This window comes from Mus caroli, unplaced genomic scaffold (assembly GCF_978045245.1).
Source record: "Mus caroli unplaced genomic scaffold, Mus_caroli_1 scaffold_1, whole genome shotgun sequence".
Lineage (NCBI taxonomy): Eukaryota > Metazoa > Chordata > Mammalia > Rodentia > Muridae > Mus > Mus caroli.
This window is the reverse complement of record NW_028227256.1, coordinates 79,369,160-79,390,860: the sequence shown is the minus strand read 5'-3', so window position 1 is coordinate 79,390,860 and position 21,701 is coordinate 79,369,160. Positions and strand designations below refer to the sequence as shown.

The following is a 21,701-nucleotide window of genomic DNA, read 5'->3' as shown; positions in this document are numbered from 1 at the left end:
TATATTCTTTTGTAATTGTTTTTTAGTTTAAAACCATCTTAAAACAGAACAGATTTAAAGTAGTTAAATAGATCTATGTCTTTAATTTCTACCTCAAACAAAGTTATATCTTTATTTTCAATGTAAAAGATTTCCTAGAGCTGTGGAGAGATGGCTCAGTTGTTAAGAGCACTTACCTGAGTTCAGTTCCCAGCATCCATGTGGTGGCTCACAACTGTTTGTAACTCTAGTTCTAGAAGATCCAACTCTCCCTTTTGGCCTGCACAGGCACTGCATGTATGGTACACACACACACACACACACACACACACACACACACACAGAAAAAAACATCCATAACATAAAATAAAAACTAAATAAATGACAGAAACTCCAAAATCGTTGTTGAATTCATCAGTAAAGGCACCTCCTGTTAAGCCTGACTGTCAGAGGCTGACTCCATGTAAGGAGGGAGAGAACTGGCTTTTAAGAGATGTCCTCTGACCTATACAAACACAAATAAATGAAATGTACAACAGAGAAAGGGGCATCTTGGTTTTTCTCACCACTCATTAACATAAAGGATCAAACCCTTGTGTATGTAAATGTGTGTGTGTAAGAGGACACAAGACCAATCGCAGACAAGGAAATGTCATTCTGGGAAAGCACCCTATGAAAGTGTTCAGTCTGGAGAGCCAAGCCTTACAAATGAGACTGACAAACACTACCGCCTGTAATCTGCATCAGGCGTAAGACCAGGCAGTAAAACCTAGGGAACAGGAAAACAAATTGAGAAGCCTCAGGAGAAAACATTACGTAGCCATTAAATTAGAGGCTTCTGGAATTCTGGGATTAAGTTAAATGTAGAAAACATAAGGGTAAAAATTGCATGTTGACGGAGTAAAAAAATAAATAAATAATGTGTATAGCAGGGTCAGAGGTAAGCCACAGCTGTAGGATAGGGTTTTTCCTGGGTGGACAATGATGGGAACTCTCTTATCACACAGATATGTTTTTTAACTTTTCTGCAGTGAATATGCTAATATTTCAATTTGAATATGGAAAATGAGCAGCTTTTCTTTTTGTTATTGGTTTATTTTCAGCTTATTTGTAATGAACTCTGTGTGTGTGTGTGTGTGTGTGTACAGCCAGTGCAATAAGTTCCTGCTGCTATGACGTGTAGCTTCATGTCTGTGTGCATGCACAGTATGTATGATTGCTTGTGTGTGTATGTGTGTGTAGAGACCAGAGTCTACATCAGGTATCCTCCATCACTCACCACCTTATGTCAGACTGGGTATCTCACTGACCCAAAGCTTGACCACTGAGCTAAGATGGCTGTTGAGCAACTTCCAGAGACCTGCCTATTCTGCCTCCCCAGAGCTGGGGTGTCTTAGTCAGGGTTTCTATTCCTGCATAAACATCATGACCAAAAAGCAAGTTGGGGAGGAAAGGGTTTATTCAGCTTACACTTCCACATTGCTGTTCATCACCAAAGGTAGTCAGGACTGGAACTCAAGCAGGTCAGAAAGCAGGAGCTGATGCAGTGGCCATGGAGGCATGTTACATCCTGGCTTGCTGCTTTCTTATAGAACCAGCCCAGGGATGGCACCACCCACAATGGGCCCATCCCCACTTGATCACCAATGGAGAAAATGCCCCACAGCTGGATCTCCGGGAGGCATTTCCCCAACTGAAGCTCCTTTCTCTGTGCTAACTCCAGCCTGTGTCAAGCTGACACACAAAACCTGCCAGTACATGGGGTTACAGACTTGCACCAACAAACCCAACTTTCATTTTTTTTACCAATTATTATGGTAAATTTTTACCAATTATGCATAGATGGTGCACACATGGATCAATTATTATTGTGTGTACAATCCATGTATGTAAATGCATGCATACATGCCATGGTGCACACATAAAAGACAGAGGAAAATCTTACAGAGTTGGTTCTGTCCTTGCACTTTGTTTTTGAGGCAAGTTTTCTCTGATTTCTGCCACACTAAGTACTTCAGGCTAGCTGCCTGGTGACTTTCTCTTCTCTTATGTCTGCCTCCCATCTCCCTGTACAACTGCAGGTTTATAGATGGGCACGCCATATCCAACTTTTGGTGTGGGCTCTGGAGATTGATCTCTGGCCAACAGGTATGAGCAGCAAGTGCCTTTGTCCACAGAGCCAGCTCAGTGTCTCCATGTTGCCAGTGTCTCCATGTGTCCCATAACTCCCTTTTACTTGGGATTCAGGGATCTAAATCCAGGTTCTCATGCTTACATGGCAAGCACCTTACAGACTAAGCCAAACAAGTGAATTTTTTAAAAGTAAAGGTTACACTCAATCTCAGGAAACAGTAACTAAAGACAGCTTAGCAAGCTTGGTTCAACTGTCCTCTCTGTGTGGAGCATGCCTGACTTCTACAGCTCGGGGAATAGGTAGATTAGAGCCTAGCTATTCAGGCCTGGACAGTACCATCTCTTTTTCCACAGGCTTGGATTCCATGGTCAGGGAGATGATTTATATACCACCTTTCCCTCAATGAGTTCCACCTGTAGCCTATGGGAAAATATCCTGCTTCAAAATTTCCATCTCCTTGAATAAAATCCACCTCCAGGGAGTCTTGGTTAGTGGTGAAATATTGTTCCCACTTGAAGTTCTCTCTAACTGGAAGCCCTCCTAGAAGGCAGGGTGAATCTGCCAACTGCTTTCTGGGAGCACATAAGACAAAAAAACCAGAAATACATAAACAGACATCTAAGGAATACAGAAGAAAAAAATCTCGCCTAGTCCACAAATCTTCTCAGAACACTTCTGGAATGCTGATTCGAACGAAACGCTCAGAAAACACTTTCCATGAAATGAATCAAGAGGACCACCATTCCACATGCACGTGCGGGCTAAGTTCAGTAGAAAAAGGCGGCAGCAGGGCTGGGGAGGTGACTCAGTGGGTAAAGGGCTTGCTCCCTGAGCAAGAGAATCTGAGCTTACGTCTCCAGGAGCCATGTAAAATGCCAGGTGGGCTGCACGTGGCTGTGATTCCAGCCAAGGGGAGGTAAAGTCAGGAGGATTCAGGTGAGCCTGGCTAATTCAGTGAGCCACAGGCTTAGTGAGAAAGCGCAAAAAAAAAAAAAAAAAAAAAGAAAGGTAGATGTGACAGAGGAAGACAACCGATATTAAACCTTTGGCCTCCATATATATGTGCACACACATGCAGAAACACATGTGTGCACATATACACACAGAAAGCAATAAAAAAGGAAGTAAAAATACAACAGCTCAGTCAGTATAAAGATAAAATATATGATCCTACAATATAATATAGTGATTACAATATAACCAGATAATGATATGTATTACAGAAACATGCTTATCCTGATAACAAACGATGCATGTCACCACACAGGGGCCACTCTGTGCTATACCCAACAAAAAGAATGGCACAAATTGAATAATTTCTTGAGTAAGCCATTCTTGAAAATCCTGAATCCCAGAAAGCAGGCCTTGGTCCTCTGAAGGACCTACAAGAATGCTGACCAAAACCCCAGAGAACAAGACGCATTCTGGAGCTTCGGTCTGACAGGCTGTTGTTAAAAGGTTTTCTCTTCGAAGCTTGATTGGTTCGAATATGGCTGGACTGGCATGCTTACAAGCTGCCTGTCTGCTTATACAAACCCTTCATCTTATCTCAACTCAGTGCCCAGAGGTTTTGTTTATTTTCTACTATGCAGTTGGAAACATTTTACTTTTCAAAAAGTTTAGAAGGAAATGTGACTCTAGCATCTGGGGACTACGTTAACCTTTACACCTCTTTTTATTCTTTGCTCTCGATAACCCTGTGTGTTTTTCCAAAAGGGGTGAGTTAACAACTTTGCTAACAACTGAACAACTGCTATTAGTGTTTCTGGTTTAGGTGAAGTATGAATCACACATTCCACAAACAGTCATATTGAGGGCTGGTGACCATTAGGAAACCTTGTGGGCAAACAGTCCTTGTCCTAACAATATACAACAGTCTAGAAATCTGGAATCACAGACGTCTTCTCATGGCCACCAACATCCTGGTCATCGGATGCACTCTGCATTACAGACTGCCACTATTCATGTTTTCAACTCTAGTTGAAGAAATTACTGTCTGGTATAAAATGGAACTCAAAATTTTTACAATCTATTAAAAATATTTTTAGACTTGGCTGAGCACCCATATATGAACTGAAACCAAAGTCCTATGAGATAGTATTTAGCATCCTACCCACATGCTACATACCCCCATGCATCCTACTTTCATTTACTATGAAAGCTGGGCTGGTTTAGAACTCAACTTGTAGTCTTTTTCCATTTTCTGTCTGCAGTGTGCTGGGGACAGGGCACGAGCAGCCATGTCCAGTCACAATTTTTAAAGGTTTCAAGTCACAGTGGAAACTGTTGCTCTGAAGCCTTGCTGTGTGACGACTCTGTTCAATACAAGCTCACTGAGGATCTGTCTCTCTCTTTGGTTCTCCTTTCCTTTGGCTCAGGTCTTCCTGATTCTCTTCCCAAGACATACCCCTCACACTCTCCTCTTCCCCTTTCCTCCTGTCATTTGACTCACTGCTGACATCACACCTGCTGAAGAAAAACACTCCCCAACATAACAGCACAGAAACGACTGTCATCTCAGACACAGGTTCTGTAGGTCAGGAGTCCAGAAGGACAACCACCAAGGCGCCTCCATCAACAGTGTCTGTAGCCACAGCATGAAAACCTGAGGCTGCACCTAAAGTTAAGGGCTCAGAAACCTGCTATTGACACCGTGGGTGGCTGGGACTAGGGAAGCTACATTTTTTTACATGGGCTTCTGTGGTATACTTTAACTCATAAGGTGTTTTTGGTTTTGTTTTTTTAAAAAAGCTATGGCCTTAACATGATACAAAAGCTGAATTCTATTAAACAATGTCAAAAAAATCTATTAGTAAAAAAGATAAGAGAATTCACCTCTACCTCTTGGAGACTGAGTGGCCTAATAATTAAAGAACAGATGGGACAGGAGATACTACATATAGTCACGCCCCCAGTCTTCTTCTTCATCCCAGAGGTGAAGATATAACAATCTACTATATAGCTAGAACCTGTGTGTTGACTGGCACTTCAGATAAAATCTGTCCTAACTGAACTCACCTCCCTCTTTTTTTTTCCTCCAGAGAACAAAGGGCAGGCATAAGGGACAATGACAAGAGATAAGTGGATGAGGGAAAAGGGGAAAGGTATTTGTCTCTGGATAGAGAAGACCCACAGACAAATGGCGGTTAAAGAGGGGAAACCCCGTGAGAGGACGAGGTGTTTAGTTTTAACTGGGCGTGTTAATTAGAGGAGCCAAAGGGGCTGTTGATTGTTGGACTTTAATACTTTCACAGCTGGACCTAGGTAGTCAGTCTCAGGAGGAAGAACTGGCCAAATACAGGAATAGTCCTTGGGAACTAGATTTAGGAATGGAATCGAATGGTTTTTAGCAAGGCAGAGGGAATTGGGGGGGGGGGGGGGCAAGGCCTGCCAGAGCCATGTTTGCAAGCTGGCTAGAGCCCCTTCAGCAATTTCAGTGTTATTCTAATTTTACATTCTCCTGCCTCTGTTGCCTCTTTTGGAAAAGCTTCTATGGCCTAGGTTCTGCATCCCTGGATTTTATTTCATAGATGCTAAGAAACCTCACAGAGGAACTAGTGTTTGAAAGGACATACTTCGGGGAACAATGATGGCTTTATCTCCAAGGATGTGCCACAGAGTCTTGCTATGTTTCATGATTTAGGTATTTCTATTTCCTTTCCAAAGGAAACCACACCTCAGTGTGCAATATTTCCTAATACTGAATACATACACCGTCTCCTCCATACACATACTCTCCCCCTCTGTATACATACAGCTCCCCTTCATATACATATGCCTTCCGCTGCATATACATACACCTTTTCCTCTGTATACATACACCTTCTCCTCTGTATACATGCACCTTCTCCTCTGTCATGGTAGTTATGGTTTATATTGTTTTGATGAAACATCATGACCATAAAGCAAGTTTGGGAACATGGTTTATCTGACTTTCATTTTCACATGGAGTCCATCATTGAAGGGAGCCAGGACAGGGCTTCTCCTGGCTTGCTCAGCCTGCTTTCTTATAGAACTAAGGGCAGCCCAAGGCAAGAACCTCCTCTAGGGGCCTACCCTTCCATCCTGAGCTGCAGTACTGTCCCCCAAGCTCCCAGCAAGGACACCTCTTCAAACACAGGCATACCAGGGTCCCAGGAAGCGAAAGGAAAGTGACAAGTGTGTCATGTTCAGGCACTGCACAATGCCTACTGGCTGCCTTTTCTGAACATGTTCCTTTGTAACACCTAAGAGTACCTGGGGGCAATTACCATCTACGGCTTTATGAGACCCAGATAAGCACCAAATGTTTGCTCTACAGACGTTCTCTCCCTCCCATATGTGGTAGAGCAGCCCACATAATGCTAACAAGAAAGACAGGCTTTGATGGAAAGACTCATCATGTCTCCCCATCTATTTTCAAACCATCAGAAGGTGGAGGCTCTGGCTCCCCCATTCTTTTTCTCTCATTCTCCCCCTTCCCCTGCTCTATGATAAAACTATTTCTGTGAATTTTTTGAGATTATCTGTCTTTAAGAAGAACTTGTTTTTCAGTTCTCTAGGCTAGTGGTCACCTTAATCTGCATTTGGACACGTGCCTAAGTAGATGCTTATATATTAGAAGTTTATCATTCATCTTACAAACCAAAAGATTTATTCTTTTGTGCTTTAGAGACAGGAAATTCCACTTAATTCTTGGGCTCAGACTATCCCATCCCTACGCACAGAATGGGGCTATTTGTTATGCAACCATCCCCTTTCCACGTAGAGACCCTAAAAGGAACGCATGGTGGGCTACACAGAAATCGCTCCATGAGAACATTTAAAGCACTGTTTTTCAGTGGACTCATTACAGGACAAACACAGGAGGGGGTGATTGTCATATGAATGTTGAGTGCAACCTGGCACACACATGAGCCTATTGGGTACTCAGAGAGGGGGCTGCTCAGATGAGACACGGAGATTATTAGACTCTTTTCAAAGAAAACTTTGAAGATTTTTTTTTTTTGAGCTTTCTTCCTTGACCTGTCACAAATAGCAATGCAATTGTAAATGAGTGGTGTTCAGTGCCACACATGTGCCATTTATACACCGGCTGTCAATGGCTGCAGTGATGGGGAATCAGCACTAAAGAAGGATCCAAGTTTGTAGACCACCATACAACATAGGGAAGCGTGTTCTCCTTTGAGTACATCACAAGTCATATAAAATAAGGCCAAAATAAAAGCTCCCAGCTGAACAATAATAACACAAATGAATAAATGAGTAAAGTCCTCCTCCTTTCTTTCTTTCTTTTTTTTTTTAATTAGGTATTTTCCTCAATTACATTTCCAATGCTATCCAAAAAGTCCCCAATACACTCCCCCCCGAGTCCCCCACCCACCCACCCCCACCCCTTGGCCCTGGCATTCCCCTGTACTGGGGCGTATAAAGTTGGCAAGTCCAATGGGCTTCTCTTTCCAGTGATGGCCGACTAGGCCATCTTTTGATACAAATGCAGCTAGAGTCAAGAGCTCTGGGGTACTGCTTAGTTCATAATAATGTTCCACCTATGGGGTTGCAGTTCCCTTTAGCTCCTTGGGTACTTTCTCTAGCTCCTCCATTGGGGGCCCTGTGATCCATCCAATAGCTGACTGAGCATCCACTTCTGTGTTTGCTAGGCCCCGGCATTGTCTCACAAGAGACAGCTATATCTGGGTCCTTTCAGCAAAATCTTTCTTTCTTAATCCTGAAATCTCCCACTGTGTAAACAGTGCCCAGATCTGACAGGAAAAAACAAACAAGCAGGGTTTCCAGCTGCATAATACAGATTGTGTGAACTAAAGGTGGTAGGAGAAATGGGGCATATAACACAATTCATCCTCCTTTGTCCAAATGGCAGAGAAAGAACCAAACTTGGAAAATTCAGCATGGAAATCAGGAGGTGAGATCAGAATGAGTCTAATGTCTCCTGGAACCTATGTATCAACCTCTACATCTTTATGTCCTCCCTCAACTGTCCAGGCAAAGACCTGCCTGGATTAGCAGGTCCAAATGGTATTCTTAGAACCCTGGGGGGTTCTGAAAGCAGCCTCTGATGAAACCACATTAACAAGGGAATAACAGCAATGGAATACAATCAGGCTTCACAACCCAAATGGTTAAGAGTTCGTTGGCGTTGTCTTATTTTGGAAACATAGCTGAGGCTGGTTTCTAACTAACAATTCTTCTGCCTCCATCGCCTAAGTGCTGAGATTACAGCCTGCACCACCACACCCAGCAGAGTCCATCTATTTACTGTGCAAAAGTATTCTATTTAAAGAGCTTTATAACCAAGACGATTTCTAATTTATCATGACCACAAAGTATTAGGCCAGTGTGCTTGTTATTTTTTAATCTTTCTGGGGTATCCATGTTGATCTCTACAATATTCTTATTAGAATTCACCACTGACTGGCTAATAGTGAGTCTCAAGTCTATACCCTATGATCTCTTATTTCTAGTTACAAGAGAAAAAACAAACTCCTAAACCACACAGTTTAGTAGATGACAGGATTCAACCCAAGGAACATCTAATGTCAAAATAGTGGAACTCAAATCTGTCTTCAAAGTTGAAAAATATGCTTCATTGTAAAAAGAAAAAAAAAGTTTAGTTTCTGAGACAGGGAGTCTCTCTATAGCCCAAGCTGACCTCGAGTTTCTAAACACTAGGGTTGCAAGCCACCACTATAAAAAAAAAAAAAATGGTTCCCTTATTATTATTTCAACTCTTTCTCCACAAGAATCAACACATTCCTATGTTTATTCCCTGAGAGTAAAGACTTACTTACCCTGGGGTGCAGAAGTGAATGGCCACCAGCTCTGCCCAACAAGCAAATCTATTGGGGACAGGAAAGCCCAAAATGTTGACAAAGCCTCCGGGGCAGTAATGGTTGCTAAGAACTTTCAAGGCAAACAAAACTCCTGGAAGAGAATAAAGAACACACTGATATCAACAATCCGAACAGGGAGACAATCACTGGGCACAAAGAAAAGTAATTAAATATCAAAACAATTACTCAATTATTACATCCAACTTTATGCTTTGAAGCACAGTCCATAGGGCAATGGAGCATAGTGGTCATCCCTTCAATGGATCTGACACAGAAATTCAAACTGCTTCCAAGTGCATGACATAGACAGTGAGAATGGGCCACCAGCAATGGTATCAAATGCCAGGGAACTGCCCACTTTAAAGCAGGTAGTTTTATGCTATATGAATATGAACAATGAACAAATACCAGTAATGTGTGTTCTGTAGCTTCTATGGAAAAACATTGAAAGCAGGGTGTATGTACTTCATAATTACACACAGAAGGCTGCAGTTGGGAAGGAAGGGCGGGACAACAGCAGGGGAACAGGAGGGGCGGTCTGTCTTCTTGTTCAGGATTACTATTCTCCTCCCCCTCTTCACATCTCATACTTTAGCATGCCTAACTTAAATCCTGATGGCAATTTCAGCCCCGTGAAACATCTGTAAAATGAGAATACCTGGGGCAATGCCCATGGAGAGAGACTCCCCACTGGGTTCAAATCCCATGTCTACTTCTTACTAGCTGAGCTACTTTACTACAGTACCAAGATGACACCATTCCTTCTGGGTCTGCAACACACACACACACAAACAGTGATGGTGAATGGCTATGTGTCTCCTCCCAAGATACAGGGTGCATACCATGACAATGGTAGTTCCCAAGATATGGGCTACATACCATGGTAATGGGTTGGACACTTACATTTTAAAAATTCATTTTTATTTTAAATTATGTATATGAGTACAGGTAAATATATGTGACTGCAGGTGCCCAGAGAGGCCAGAAGAAGGCAACCTCATTTTATGTTATATAAATATTAACAACAAATAAATACCAATAACATGGATTCCTGTAGCCTCTATGGAAAAACACTGAAAAGAGAATGTATGTATTCCAGTGGAGCTGAAGTTACAGGTGACTGTGGGTAGCCCTACAAGGATGCTGGAAATCAAACTTGGGTCCTCTGGAAGACCAATCAATATGTGTTCTTCATGGCTGAGCCATCTTTCCATCGTGATTGGATATTCATTTCAATGAAATTATTGAGAGGCACAAGCCACATCATTCTCTAGGTAACCTTGAACCAATACAGATCTCCCCATTTCATGCTACTGATTCTTAAGCATTGCTGTGGAAGGTACGAAATGCAACATGAGACAGAGGCAGCACTGGCTAGGCCAGTCCAGGGCCAAGTCAAGGCTGTCTTTCGGGAATTCCTATGGTCATTGGCTGTACTGGGGTAAAGGAAGGCTGACTTCTAGAGGCTTCATCTGAAAGTGGAATATGTACAGTCAAGACCTCATCTGCTCTGGGAAGCCATCTGAACTCTGGGGAGCAGTTCACAGCGAACCCAGGCTTTTGTTGCCCCTTGATGCCTATCTGTAAGTATTTCATTTGCTTAGTGCCACCTGCTACATACAAGTGTTTTGTGTTACACTGACTCAGAGAAGTTGGTAACCAGGGGACCCTGAGTCTGCTTCCCAGGTATAATCTTGTTTTCAGAACATTCTTTTGTAAAGATACCCTCAACTACTTCCATAGCTCTACCATGAGAAAGCCAGCTGCATGCTTCTGGTACCCCAAACCACGTTCTAGCAGACCAGGACCCTAAATGTCCAAGAATGAAGATGCAGCATAATATGGGACAGTCCAAACAATGCTTTCTTTTATCCCACTAGGTCTGCTCTTCAAGATGAAGGCCCCAGCAGCCATTAGCCACTCAGGATCCTGAGCCCATATCAGCTAGCAAAGGAAACAGCCAACTTCCCTCACACAGCCCTCAGAAAGCGTCTGCCTTACCTGAGAAGCCCACAGCACAGTTCCTTTTGAAGTCAGGCTGATTCATGAGTTCGGCAACAGTAAACTGCAAGAGCAAATACACCACCCCCGTAAGCAGGGAGAAGGTGGCGATGACGTAGGCAAACCATCGGCTTCCCAGCCTTCTCTCCAGCTTTACTCCTTTCCAGAGCATGGACACCATGTTGAAATACAAATGCCAGTCATCTCCGTGGTGCAGGGGAGAGAGCAGTAAACGCTGCCAGTCTTTCTGCTGGTAACACTTTTCCACGCTGATGCACGAATGGTACAGGGGCTTCCAAGGATTCAGGAAGAACCAGACGTTGACAGCCAAGGTTGCGAGGGTAACAGGCGGAATGTTGTTGATCCCAATTTGGAACACTTGAGAGAGGAGGAGGAGGAGGCCGGTGTTGATCCCTCTCGTTCTCCGCTGCATGACTACAGGATATCAGGAGCGTGGATAAGGAACTGTGCTAGAGGATTAGGAACCCAGGGAGGTACACGGAGAACTGCACCTGAAACACATAGGGCATGCGAAACTCATCACCTGAGAACAGCCCTACTGCTCAGACCCGCGCTGGAAGATGGGCACAGGCTGGCGTGGCCTCGAGTCCAACAGGGATATTACTAACTTCTCTTTCCATTTCACATTCTAAAATAGAAATTTTATCCCAGATTCAAGTGAACTTAAGGACAGGTATGTTTTTCCTTGACCATAATAGTCATGAACTTGTAATGCATCTTTTTCAGTAAAAGAAACAAATTTTAAAAAGGGGGGGGGGCAAGCCCGATAACCTAAGGACCCACAAAAGGTGGAGGGAGAGACCCAACTCCACAAAGTTGTCATCTGACCTTCACAGATGCACTGTGACATGCATATCCACAATCTACACGTTATACATACACAGTAATAACAATAGTAATAATAATAGGAAAAAAACAAGACAAGGGAGAAGGCTCGGTGTGTAAAGCTTGCTGTGTAAACATGCAAAGCTAAATCCAATTATCCAAAATATATACAGCTCGGGGCATGGCTGTCTGCATCTGTGAACCAGGGCTCCCATGATGAGGGCAGGTGCAGAGACAGCAGAGTCCCTGCTAGTCTGGTGTATACAGCAGGAAAAACTGTGAGAGAGACCCTGCCTCAACCAAAGGGGAAGGCGAGGACCAACATCTGAGGTTGCCCTCTGACCTTTACATGCATGGCATGGCACATGTGTGCTAGCACTCCCTGATGCTAAGTCATACACACTCATCATATGCATGTACACATATACAACCCTAAACACACATCGTATACACACAAAAAGGATGAAAATGATAAGTCAGACTCAGGTAGTAAATCTACAAGGAGAGTAGACAAATATTTTTTTATCAAATCCCTGCCAAGTCTCCTTATCTCTTTTAATATTTTCAGCAGAAACTCTCAAAATGCCAAAAACTAGGTTTTAAGATTTCTGAGCATGTTATGGTCTAATCCAATCTTCATACTAACAGGTGTCCGCGCCCCCAAATTCTTAGTCATGGCTTATAAAAACTTACGTATGTGCCAAATCCTACATTGAAAAAAATGCAGTCCTTGTTTTTTATGCTCACTTGTCACCAGGAAGTAAAACACCCACTGGCTCAGGATGTTGTAAGCACAGAGAAGGAACCCAAGAACAGGGGTACACAACTGTGCAGAAGGTGGTGACGGGACTACTGTCTTACAGAGTTCATTTGAGTTAGTGACAAGGAAGAGTTCCATGAGTCAGTGGTCCTCCTCTCCACCCTCTCCAATGGGGCTGGCATTGTGACACGCTTGGGATGACAGAGCAGAGGGGCGGATAATACAAAAGGCCTAAACCTAGCCCCAAGATGCACTGCAGGCTTCCAGTAGGGGCTCGAGTTTGGGCTAGTTTGCACAGGCTCTGGTCCTTTCATGATCCCTGGTCCCAGCCACTGTCAGCTAATCCTCAGACTCAACGAAGTCTATGGTAACACAGATGTAAACAGGAGTCCAATGGGCCCTTCCTAATTTGAACCACAGAGAGGGTAGTTCTGGAGTGGTTTGGTAGGTAGCAATTACTAACTAATATAGGGGTTGATTTTGGACAGGGATTGGTTCCTGTTCACAAGAAACAGGTAGTGAGGAGTTGGGGTGGGGGAGATAGGGACAGTCTAACAGGGCCATAAAAAGGATCAAGTGTTTGAATAAAAGAACCGGAAGGTTGGGGGGGGGGGTAGGGAGTAAGGTACAGATACTGGAAAAGTAGACAAGGGATTCGAAAGATGTTCCAGAAAGTGCTCATTTACTGACATGTATTTTCCTGTGGCAATTTCTCAGCTCCCAACTCCAGCAAGCAGTAACCGAGCATACTAGACAATGCAAAAGCTTTATAGAAAATGATGGAATTATATTTTCATTACAAAACTTAAAAATTTAAAGAACATTAATTTTACAAAGTGTCTACTTAGGAGTGCTATGAGAAGCCCATCACTTAACGCTGCTGGTCCTCAGGATCCTCACACTAAATTGGAATAACTAGTGATAACCCAGGCTTGCTAGAAGTCCTAGGGGCAAAGGGAATGGTGGTAAAGTGCTAGTATTCTCATTTCACTATCAGCTATGTTGAAAGCAAACCTGCAAAAGACAATTCTCACAAAGCTCAAATATACTCTGGACCCCCAAAATGTACTTCTTCCTGTTTTTTATTCTTTTATATATTAAATAATGGATTTTAGTAATTTTTACCCGCTTATTCCTTCCTCTCCCACTGGCACCTTCCACACAAGTGCCCTTTCACTTGTACTTTCATGTTTTCTCCTTGTACATTTAGAGCTGGAGCTGGAGCATGGGACAAAGCTATTGAGTGGATCAAGGGCCACTTTGTGGCTACACCACTTTAGAAAGAGATACCCCCTCTCCCAATAAGCTTTGACTCTGATAATCCTTTGCAGAAGGGTGTGGCCTCATTGGTCCCTCCTTCACCCATGAGGAATGGTTGATGAGTCCAATCAAGCCTTGTGTAGATAACCAAGGCTGTAGTGAGTTCATGAGGGCATTGGCTCTCACATCCAGAAGGCATCCTTTCTCTGCACATCTCCCTCCCCACCCTCAGCTTTTACATTCTTTGCTCTTCCCTTTTCTGAGGCGCTCCCTGAGCCTTTGAGTGTGTTATGGTGGTTTGAGTGGCTCCCATAGGCTCTTCTTTGAATACTTAGTCCCAACGTGGTAGAACTGTTTGGTTAGGGTTGGGAGGTGTGGCCTTGCTGGAGGTGTGTCACAGTGGGCTAGCTTTGAGGCTTCAAAGGAATCAAGCCATTTTTAGTATGTTCTCTGCCTTGCTTTTGTGAGCTCTCATCTGTTCCTCCCACACTGCCTTCATTCTGTCATCATGGACTCTAACCCACTGCAACCGTAGGCCCAATTTAATGTTTTCTTATATCAGTTGCCTCGGTCACGGTGTTCTATCACAGCAACAGAGACATAACTCATGCAGGTATTACAGTTGTCCAAGTTGGAGCAGAACATTCTCCCGTCACTTACTCTCAGCCCTTTGGACAGTAACTGATTTCTGCATTAACCAATGCCTGCTACAATACACAGCTTGTTTGAGGAAAGTGTGTTGGGTGTTGGCTATTTTTATGTCAACTTGCCATAAGGTATAGTCATTTGAGAGAAAAAAGGCGCAAATAAAAAAATGTCTCCATGAGACCTAGCTGTACCCAAGCCTTTAGGACATCTTCCTAATTAGTGGTTGATGGCAGAGAACCCAGCTCATTGGGTGTGTCACCCCTGCACTGGTGATCCTGGGTTCTATAAGAAAGGAGCTGAGCAAGCCAGGGAAAGCAAGCCATTAAGCAGCAGCCCTCCATGGCCTCTGCATCAGCTCCTGCCCCCAGGTTCTTGCCTTGTTTGAGCTCTTGTCCTGGCTTCCTCCAATAATTGACTATAATGTGGAAGTGTAACCTAAATAAAACCCCTTTTTCCCCAACTTGATTTGGTCATGGTATTTCATTGCAGCAACAGAAACCCTAAGTGAGACAAATTAGTACCATGATGGGGGGGGGGGGGCGGTATTGCTGTGATAGAGCTATGTCGGTTTTGGGAGGACTGTAGAAGGGCTTTGGACTTGAGGCTAGAGAAGCTACTAAGTGTTGAGAGCTCAGTGAGCTGTTCTGTAGGAACTTGGAAGAATGTTGTGAGCAGTTCATATAATGGAGGCCTGGCTTGTGATGTTTTAGAGGGAAGCAAAAATTCTCCTGGGCCTTTTGTGTGAAGAATCTGTGATATCTGGTCAGATGGAGCTGAAGTATCAGCTGTGATTAACAAGACACCAGAACAACTGGAGTAAAACTTTACTTTGCACAGCCAATGGATGCTCAAGAATGAACAGTGATTAAGAAGAGGCCAGGGGCACTGAGATGAAGCCTTCAGGGAAGTGTGTTCTCATGGTCAGCACATAGCAGCTGTGTTCCAGAGGCAACCTAGGCTGTACCTTGACCTGACAACTGAACTTGGTAGTGTAAGAATCACCCAAGTGCTGCTGGTTTTGAATGCATGAAGAGATCATGAAGAACAGCTGAAGTTTGGTACTGTGTGGCAGGGTTATAATCCCCCCAAGAGAGCACAGAAGAGGCTTTTGGTGAAAGTGCAGCCCAGTTGCTACAAGGGACTCTGGCAGTTTTGGAGATGGTCACCAAGATCAGCAGTTTGGGGGTAGCCACCTAGAAGAGCAGCAGCAATTGAGCAGAACCTGCCTGAGCTTAGAAGACATTCTATGTATGCTGTAAAGGACAGAGCTGGAGAAGTGACCCAAGGCCTTTGAGGAACACAGAAGATCATGAGTGAATCACAGACATTGTACATTGAGTTATTTATACTGTTGGAGTTCAGTTTTGCTTTGGGTCACAGATTGTGACTGTGCCCTGGTTCTTCCTTCTTGAAGTAAGGATGAATTTAGTTTATTTTGTATTTTATAGGAGTCCACAGTTTAGAGACTGAATTTCTAAAGAGATTTTTTAAAAGAGACATTGGATTTTTAAATAGACTGATTTTTAAAATGTTTTACTTTGTACAGGCTGTTCAAGACTTGGAATATTTGTTACTGTGATATCCGTATTAATACGTGCCCTTGGGAATAAACAAGAAAGGAAAGGTTACAGCTAACAGTGTTGTATTTGTATGGCAACTTGACAAGAGATCAGCTGTGCTGGTTATTTTTATGTACCTTGACATAAGGCATAGTCGTCTGAGAAGAGAAAACCTCAATTAAAAAAAATGCCTTCATAAGATCAGGCTGTAGGCAAACCTACAGGGCTGTGGTTCTCAACCTTCCTAATGCTGTGACCTTAAATACAATTCCCCATGCTATGGTGAACCCCAACCATAAAATTATTTTTATTGCTACTTTATAACTGTAATTTTCCTACTGTTATAAATCATAAATATCTTTTTTTCTCAATGGTCTTTGGTGACCCCAGTAAAGGGGTCATTTAACCTAAAAGGGTAGGAACCGAACCCACAGGTTGGGAATGGATGTTTTAATGCATTTTCCTAATTAGTGATTGATAAAGTCTAGCTCATTGTGGCTGGTGCCACCCCTGGAGGGTTGGTGATCCTGGATTCTATAAGAAAGCGGGCTGAGCAAGCCACAAGAAGCAAGTTAATAAGCAGCACCCCTCCATGGTCTCTGCATCAGCTCCTGCCTCCAAGTTCCTGCCCTATTTGAGTTCCCGTTCTAGCTTCCTTCAATGATAGACTACAATGTGGAAGGGTGACTCAAATAAAGCCCTTCTTCCCCAACTTGTCCTTGATCATACTGTTTCATCCCAAAAATAGAAACCCCAACTAAGAGAGAGCGATAAGAACAACACTTTGGGGAATGAACAAGAGTACCTGGAAAGCAGTTGGACAACATGGTTGTTTAGCAAAATGAAGAAGAATCCCCTACTAAGCCTCCCCAGCCAAGGGTTCCTGACCAGGTTCAGAGAAGCAGGCATGGGTCTCCTCCTGTGGTGTGGACCTCCAATCTGACCAGAAAGCAGTTTGTGGAAATCCTTAGCAATCTTGTCAGCGTGACACCTACAGTAATGATCTCAAAGATCATGCACCCATGGGTGATTGAGCCCAGTCATATGTGCATGCACACATGCACACACATACTTAACACATCAAGTGTATTTATTGCCTTGGCCTTATCACTATTATTATAGCTCTGTGGCTACAATAAAATAAAAGTAACCCAATTTCCAACAGAAAAGCTGCCAGACAACCTTGGAGAAATGGCCATGGTTTCCCACTGGGAAACTTTCAATCCTCTAGCCCCTGTGACTTCATGCAGTTTCATCTATTTCTATATGCACGGTGAAGCAAGGTTCTATGGATGACTGGTCACTTGCAGCAGCAGCAGTAGCAACCAATCAAAGCTGATGATGTCTTGACTTAAGAGGCAGCTCTCCTGCGTTAGAATTCCCAGTGACCAAGAACACACACGAAAGGCAGAACCTCCTGAGTATCTGCCCTGTGTTCAAGCTCAGGCTGGGCTTCAGCTCCTCTGGTCAGGCTGAGCCCCTTCCTGTGCAGCCCTTTCCACCTTCCCAGCTTCACCTCCCACAGGCCTTCAGCTCCCACTCCATGGATACTTAGCTTTCCTGTGGCTTCATGGTCCTTCTAACTATTAGTAGTGATTTCAACCTCCCTAGTGCTACAAACTGTAAATGCAGTTCACGGTGTGATGAACCCCCCCAACCATAAAATTAGTTCATTGCTACTTCAAAACTGTAATTTTGCTATGGCTATGAATCACAATGTAAATATCTGATATGCAGATATGTGATATGTGAACCCCAAAGGGTTTCAGTCCACAGGCTGAGAACCGCAATCTAATCCCTTACTCGGGGGGTTATTTTCTTCTATCCTTAATGTTTCCTATGAACTCCAGACCTTAATCCTGATGATTCTTTTTATCATGATTTCCAAATTAGGTTTGTTCAGCTTTGACTTCTCAGCAAGCTCCCAGGTCATAATCTTATAGGAGGACTCCAGTGTGCCTGGTGTCTTGGTTTGTGAAAGGTGAAGTCTCCTTTCTAACAGTAATGACACAGTCACTCCACCTTCCATTCACCTATTCCAAATGTCAAGTGCTAGGAGGACAGGAAAGAACAAGACACTTAGATTCCCAACACCTAAACCACCACTTAGACTTATTGAAAGACATGAAGATACTGGTTCCGGGAAACTAGAAAAACAGACATATACAGCATGCATCTCTCTTTTAATGTACCAGGCATGCAAAGGTGGACACAGCCAAGGGAGAAAAATATCACTCTATGGGTCCCTCTGCCATGAAGGCTAGGATTGCACCCAAGATGTTTTAAGTGACAAAGAGAAATCTGTCCTATAACACATCTATATTTAACACATCCTCAGATAAGCTATGGAGTTATTCCCTGGGGAAGAGAGGTATAAAAGGGGGAATTCAGCCATGTTTAAGTTCCCTCTCCTCAGAAATCATACTGTAGCCTTAAGTAACATGAGTTGAATCCTTAGTAATAAGCCTTCAATGGCTCAGTATCAGTGAGAATAAAGGACCAAGCCTTTATCCTAACTTTCCAGGGCTGACTCCAGTGTCTCCAGGGCTGACACCTTTGATCTGTCAGAATAGTCTCTGCTTAGTCAACTCTGCTTCTCCCGTATCACAAGTCCCTACAGGTGCAGCTTGATGGCAGAGGGCAGGGGTAGCCTTGTTGAATGTGACCACAATCAGACAGAACTAGACTGTGTGATCATTGTGAACACAGTGACCTATGGTCTGTGCTTAAAGAGTCTCCCAAATGAGTTAAGGTTAGCATTCTGAATGAGCTTCCACTGCACAGTGAGCAAGCATGGTTAAGCAAATCAGGACACCTTCCTGAACATCTCTTTCTTTCCCACGGCTGTAATAATCTTCCAACCATGTGATGTGTATCACTCTATCCTAGAACACTTTATCAACTTCATAGAAATAAATCTATGGTTCACTTAAAATGTGTTGATAAATTGCTTTGCCAAAACTATTTGACAAACAAAACACCACTTTAATTATGTAGTAATACACACTAGACAGCATTATATCAAGGTTGTGGCAGAGACATGGAAGATTTCTTGAATATTGATGGGGAAATTAGCCATATTTACTTTTAATGAGAAATTAAAAATTAAACAGGTATGTAATAAGAAAAACTACATGGCTAGGATAAACAAAGAAGCTGGATTCATAATCTGAGAGACCAGTGTATCCCAAAGGGGAGAAGAAAACAGTAGAAAGGGAAAAGAAACTAATTACAAGGATTTTGAATTCTACTTGCAAAGCAGAAAATATTTCACCATTATCACTTACCAAGGCAGTATGCATCTCAATTTTCAGATTTAAACGTTCAATAAGAACTGAAACCATTAAATTGCAAGAATAAATATATACCAGCTGTAAATTCTATTCCCAATTTGGTATGTGATACTAACAAATTAATTCCACAAGAAACACAGACATGATAGAGTCTTAATGGGAGTAATTAAAAACTGCGCTGAAGATTGGGGTCTCTATATTATTATAAACACAACAAATTTACTGAAATCATCTTCCATTATATGGCTTCCTCTCCAATAAACTGTTTATTGTTACATAGCTTAGAAGGATCACTACCTTTACTAAGTTTCATTTAACAGTTTTACATAGTTGAGTACACATTCTTTTAAAAATATCATAGGGAAATATAATAATTCACAAGTATTTATTAAAGGCCCACAATTGCCTAGGCTGAGAGCTTTCTAAACATCCAATTTTTCAAATACTTAAGTTTAGAATTTTTTAAATGGAGACATAATCTTCATATGATAATAATCACACCCTTAAAGCATACAGCTCAGAATATTTTAGTATATTTATAGGTTGTATAGCCATTACTAGTATTAATTCCAGAACTTTCTTGATGCCAAAAAGAAACCCCAAACCATTTAGTAGTCCCACTACCATTCTTTCCCCAAGACCTTAATAATTATCCACCTAATTCTGCCTAAGAGTTCCCCTACTCTGGACTTCTCCCATAAGTGAGACCATTACAGAACAGCAGACTTCGAAGATCACTGATATTACACCAATACTTGATATGGTCAAGTAATAGTTCACTGCATGGGCACACCACATCCTGTTCCCTATTCACCTGCAGATGACTTTCCCAGTGTTTGCAGCCTGGCCCTGGGATGCATGACATTCACGTGATCCCAGTGTGCTCTTCTCTGTATGAGCATGACTCCCAGGAGTAGAGTTACTGGAACAGCAACTCTGTCTTAACTGTTTAACTTTTTGAGGAACAACAAATTGTTCTTCAAACTCCTGCCCTCTGGTAGGATGCAAAGCCTCTGGCTTCTGCATCATTCAAGGATTTTTGCTTTTTTGTTTGTTTGTTTGTTTGTTTGTTTTCAGAGACAGGGTTTCTCTGTATAATAAATATACTTCTTTTGGTTTTGTTTTTTGTTTTGTTTTGTTTTTTGTTTTTGAAGACAGGGTTTCTTTGTGTAGCCCTGGCTGTCCTGGAACTCACTCTGTAGACCAGGCTGGCCTCAAACCCAGAGATCCACTGCCTCTTCCTCCTGAGTTGCCACTACCACCCAGCTTGAATCTTTGCTTTTTATTCATTTTTTATTCTACCTTTCCTAGTGAGTATGAAGTGGTGTGTAAACCCCTCTCCATAATATAAGGCTAGTGATACTGATAAAATGAACTTTACATTGTTGAAAATGCAATATGAACTTAGATATGTTCACTGCATACAAGTGTGCTTACCTCAGCCCTTACCTTCAAGAAACCACCAACAAGCTCAGTTTAGGAGAAAGCACCAGAAAGAAAGGTGAAATCACAAAGACAGTGCTTGATGAACTGCAAACATCAGCATCACGATTCCTTGGGGTACAGCACATTGAGAGGCCACTTGAATGCCCTTCAATAGCTTGGCACAGTTTATGTGAACACATCAGTGTGTAAATACCACAAAATCCTTTCAAGAACACACAGAGGGCTGGCATTTCTAATTACTGCAAACTGTGCAGAATGCTATGGAAAGAGCAAATGTTCATATTGAACATAAAAACATTTCTTCTTTCTTAATTGCAAGAGCCAGGCAACAGAGTGAGCCATAACAAAGAGCATAGTAAATGAAGTCAAAAGGCCAAGAGAATGGCCAGATACCAGTGCACCTTGCTCCTTGCTCTGCTCAATGAGCCTACTTTTTCTGAGACAGGATAAGCTGACCAGATACATTCTTAGAAACCATATCATTCCTGGTTTTTGAAGAACAAACTTAAAAGACTACTTTCTCTTCTTGCCACTGGAGTGTCAATGAAGGAGGATGTTCCCACCCAGTGTGATATTTTATTCTGATACTAAAATTTCTTGGTATGATTTCATTTTTGAAATGACAGTAGTTTCCTTAGGTCCTAAAAGATCCCAACTATAATGCAACTCAAGATATTCCTGAAAATTAAAAAAAAAGTATATGATACATTAACAATTAGTGAAAAACAAGAATTTTCCTAACTGAATACTTATAAACAAATCAGTTCTACTTTCAATAAATAAATACATTTCAAAAAACTCTGCTAAAAGTTTTATAAAATGACATAGAAATTATGCCTTCCAAACTTAACACTTAATTATTAAATATAATAGCAGATGGCATGGCTTCACATCATTACACCCTGTTCAATTTACCAGAAAGCATCATCTACCTAAGGTGACTGG

General features: G+C 42.4%; 1 protein-coding gene across 2 annotated transcripts in view; it reads right to left on the bottom strand.

The window, feature by feature from the left end:
• Positions 1-21,701, bottom strand: part of Rhbdd1 (rhomboid domain containing 1) — a 119,511-nt gene that overhangs the window by 84,679 nt on the left and 13,131 nt on the right. Inside the window, exons 1-3 of one of the 2 annotated variants that reach the window (XM_021173369.3) lie at positions 12,484-12,696; positions 10,945-11,456; positions 8,902-9,034 (exon numbers count right to left, since the gene is read on the bottom strand). In XM_021173369.3, the coding sequence (XP_021029028.1) occupies positions 8,902-9,034; positions 10,945-11,377 (566 nt within the window). In that variant the 5' untranslated portion in view covers positions 11,378-11,456; positions 12,484-12,696. Of the gene's footprint in view, positions 1-8,901; positions 9,035-10,944; positions 11,457-12,483; positions 12,697-21,701 lie in introns of those variants that run through there. The other variant, XM_021173374.3, reaches the window with a different exon arrangement.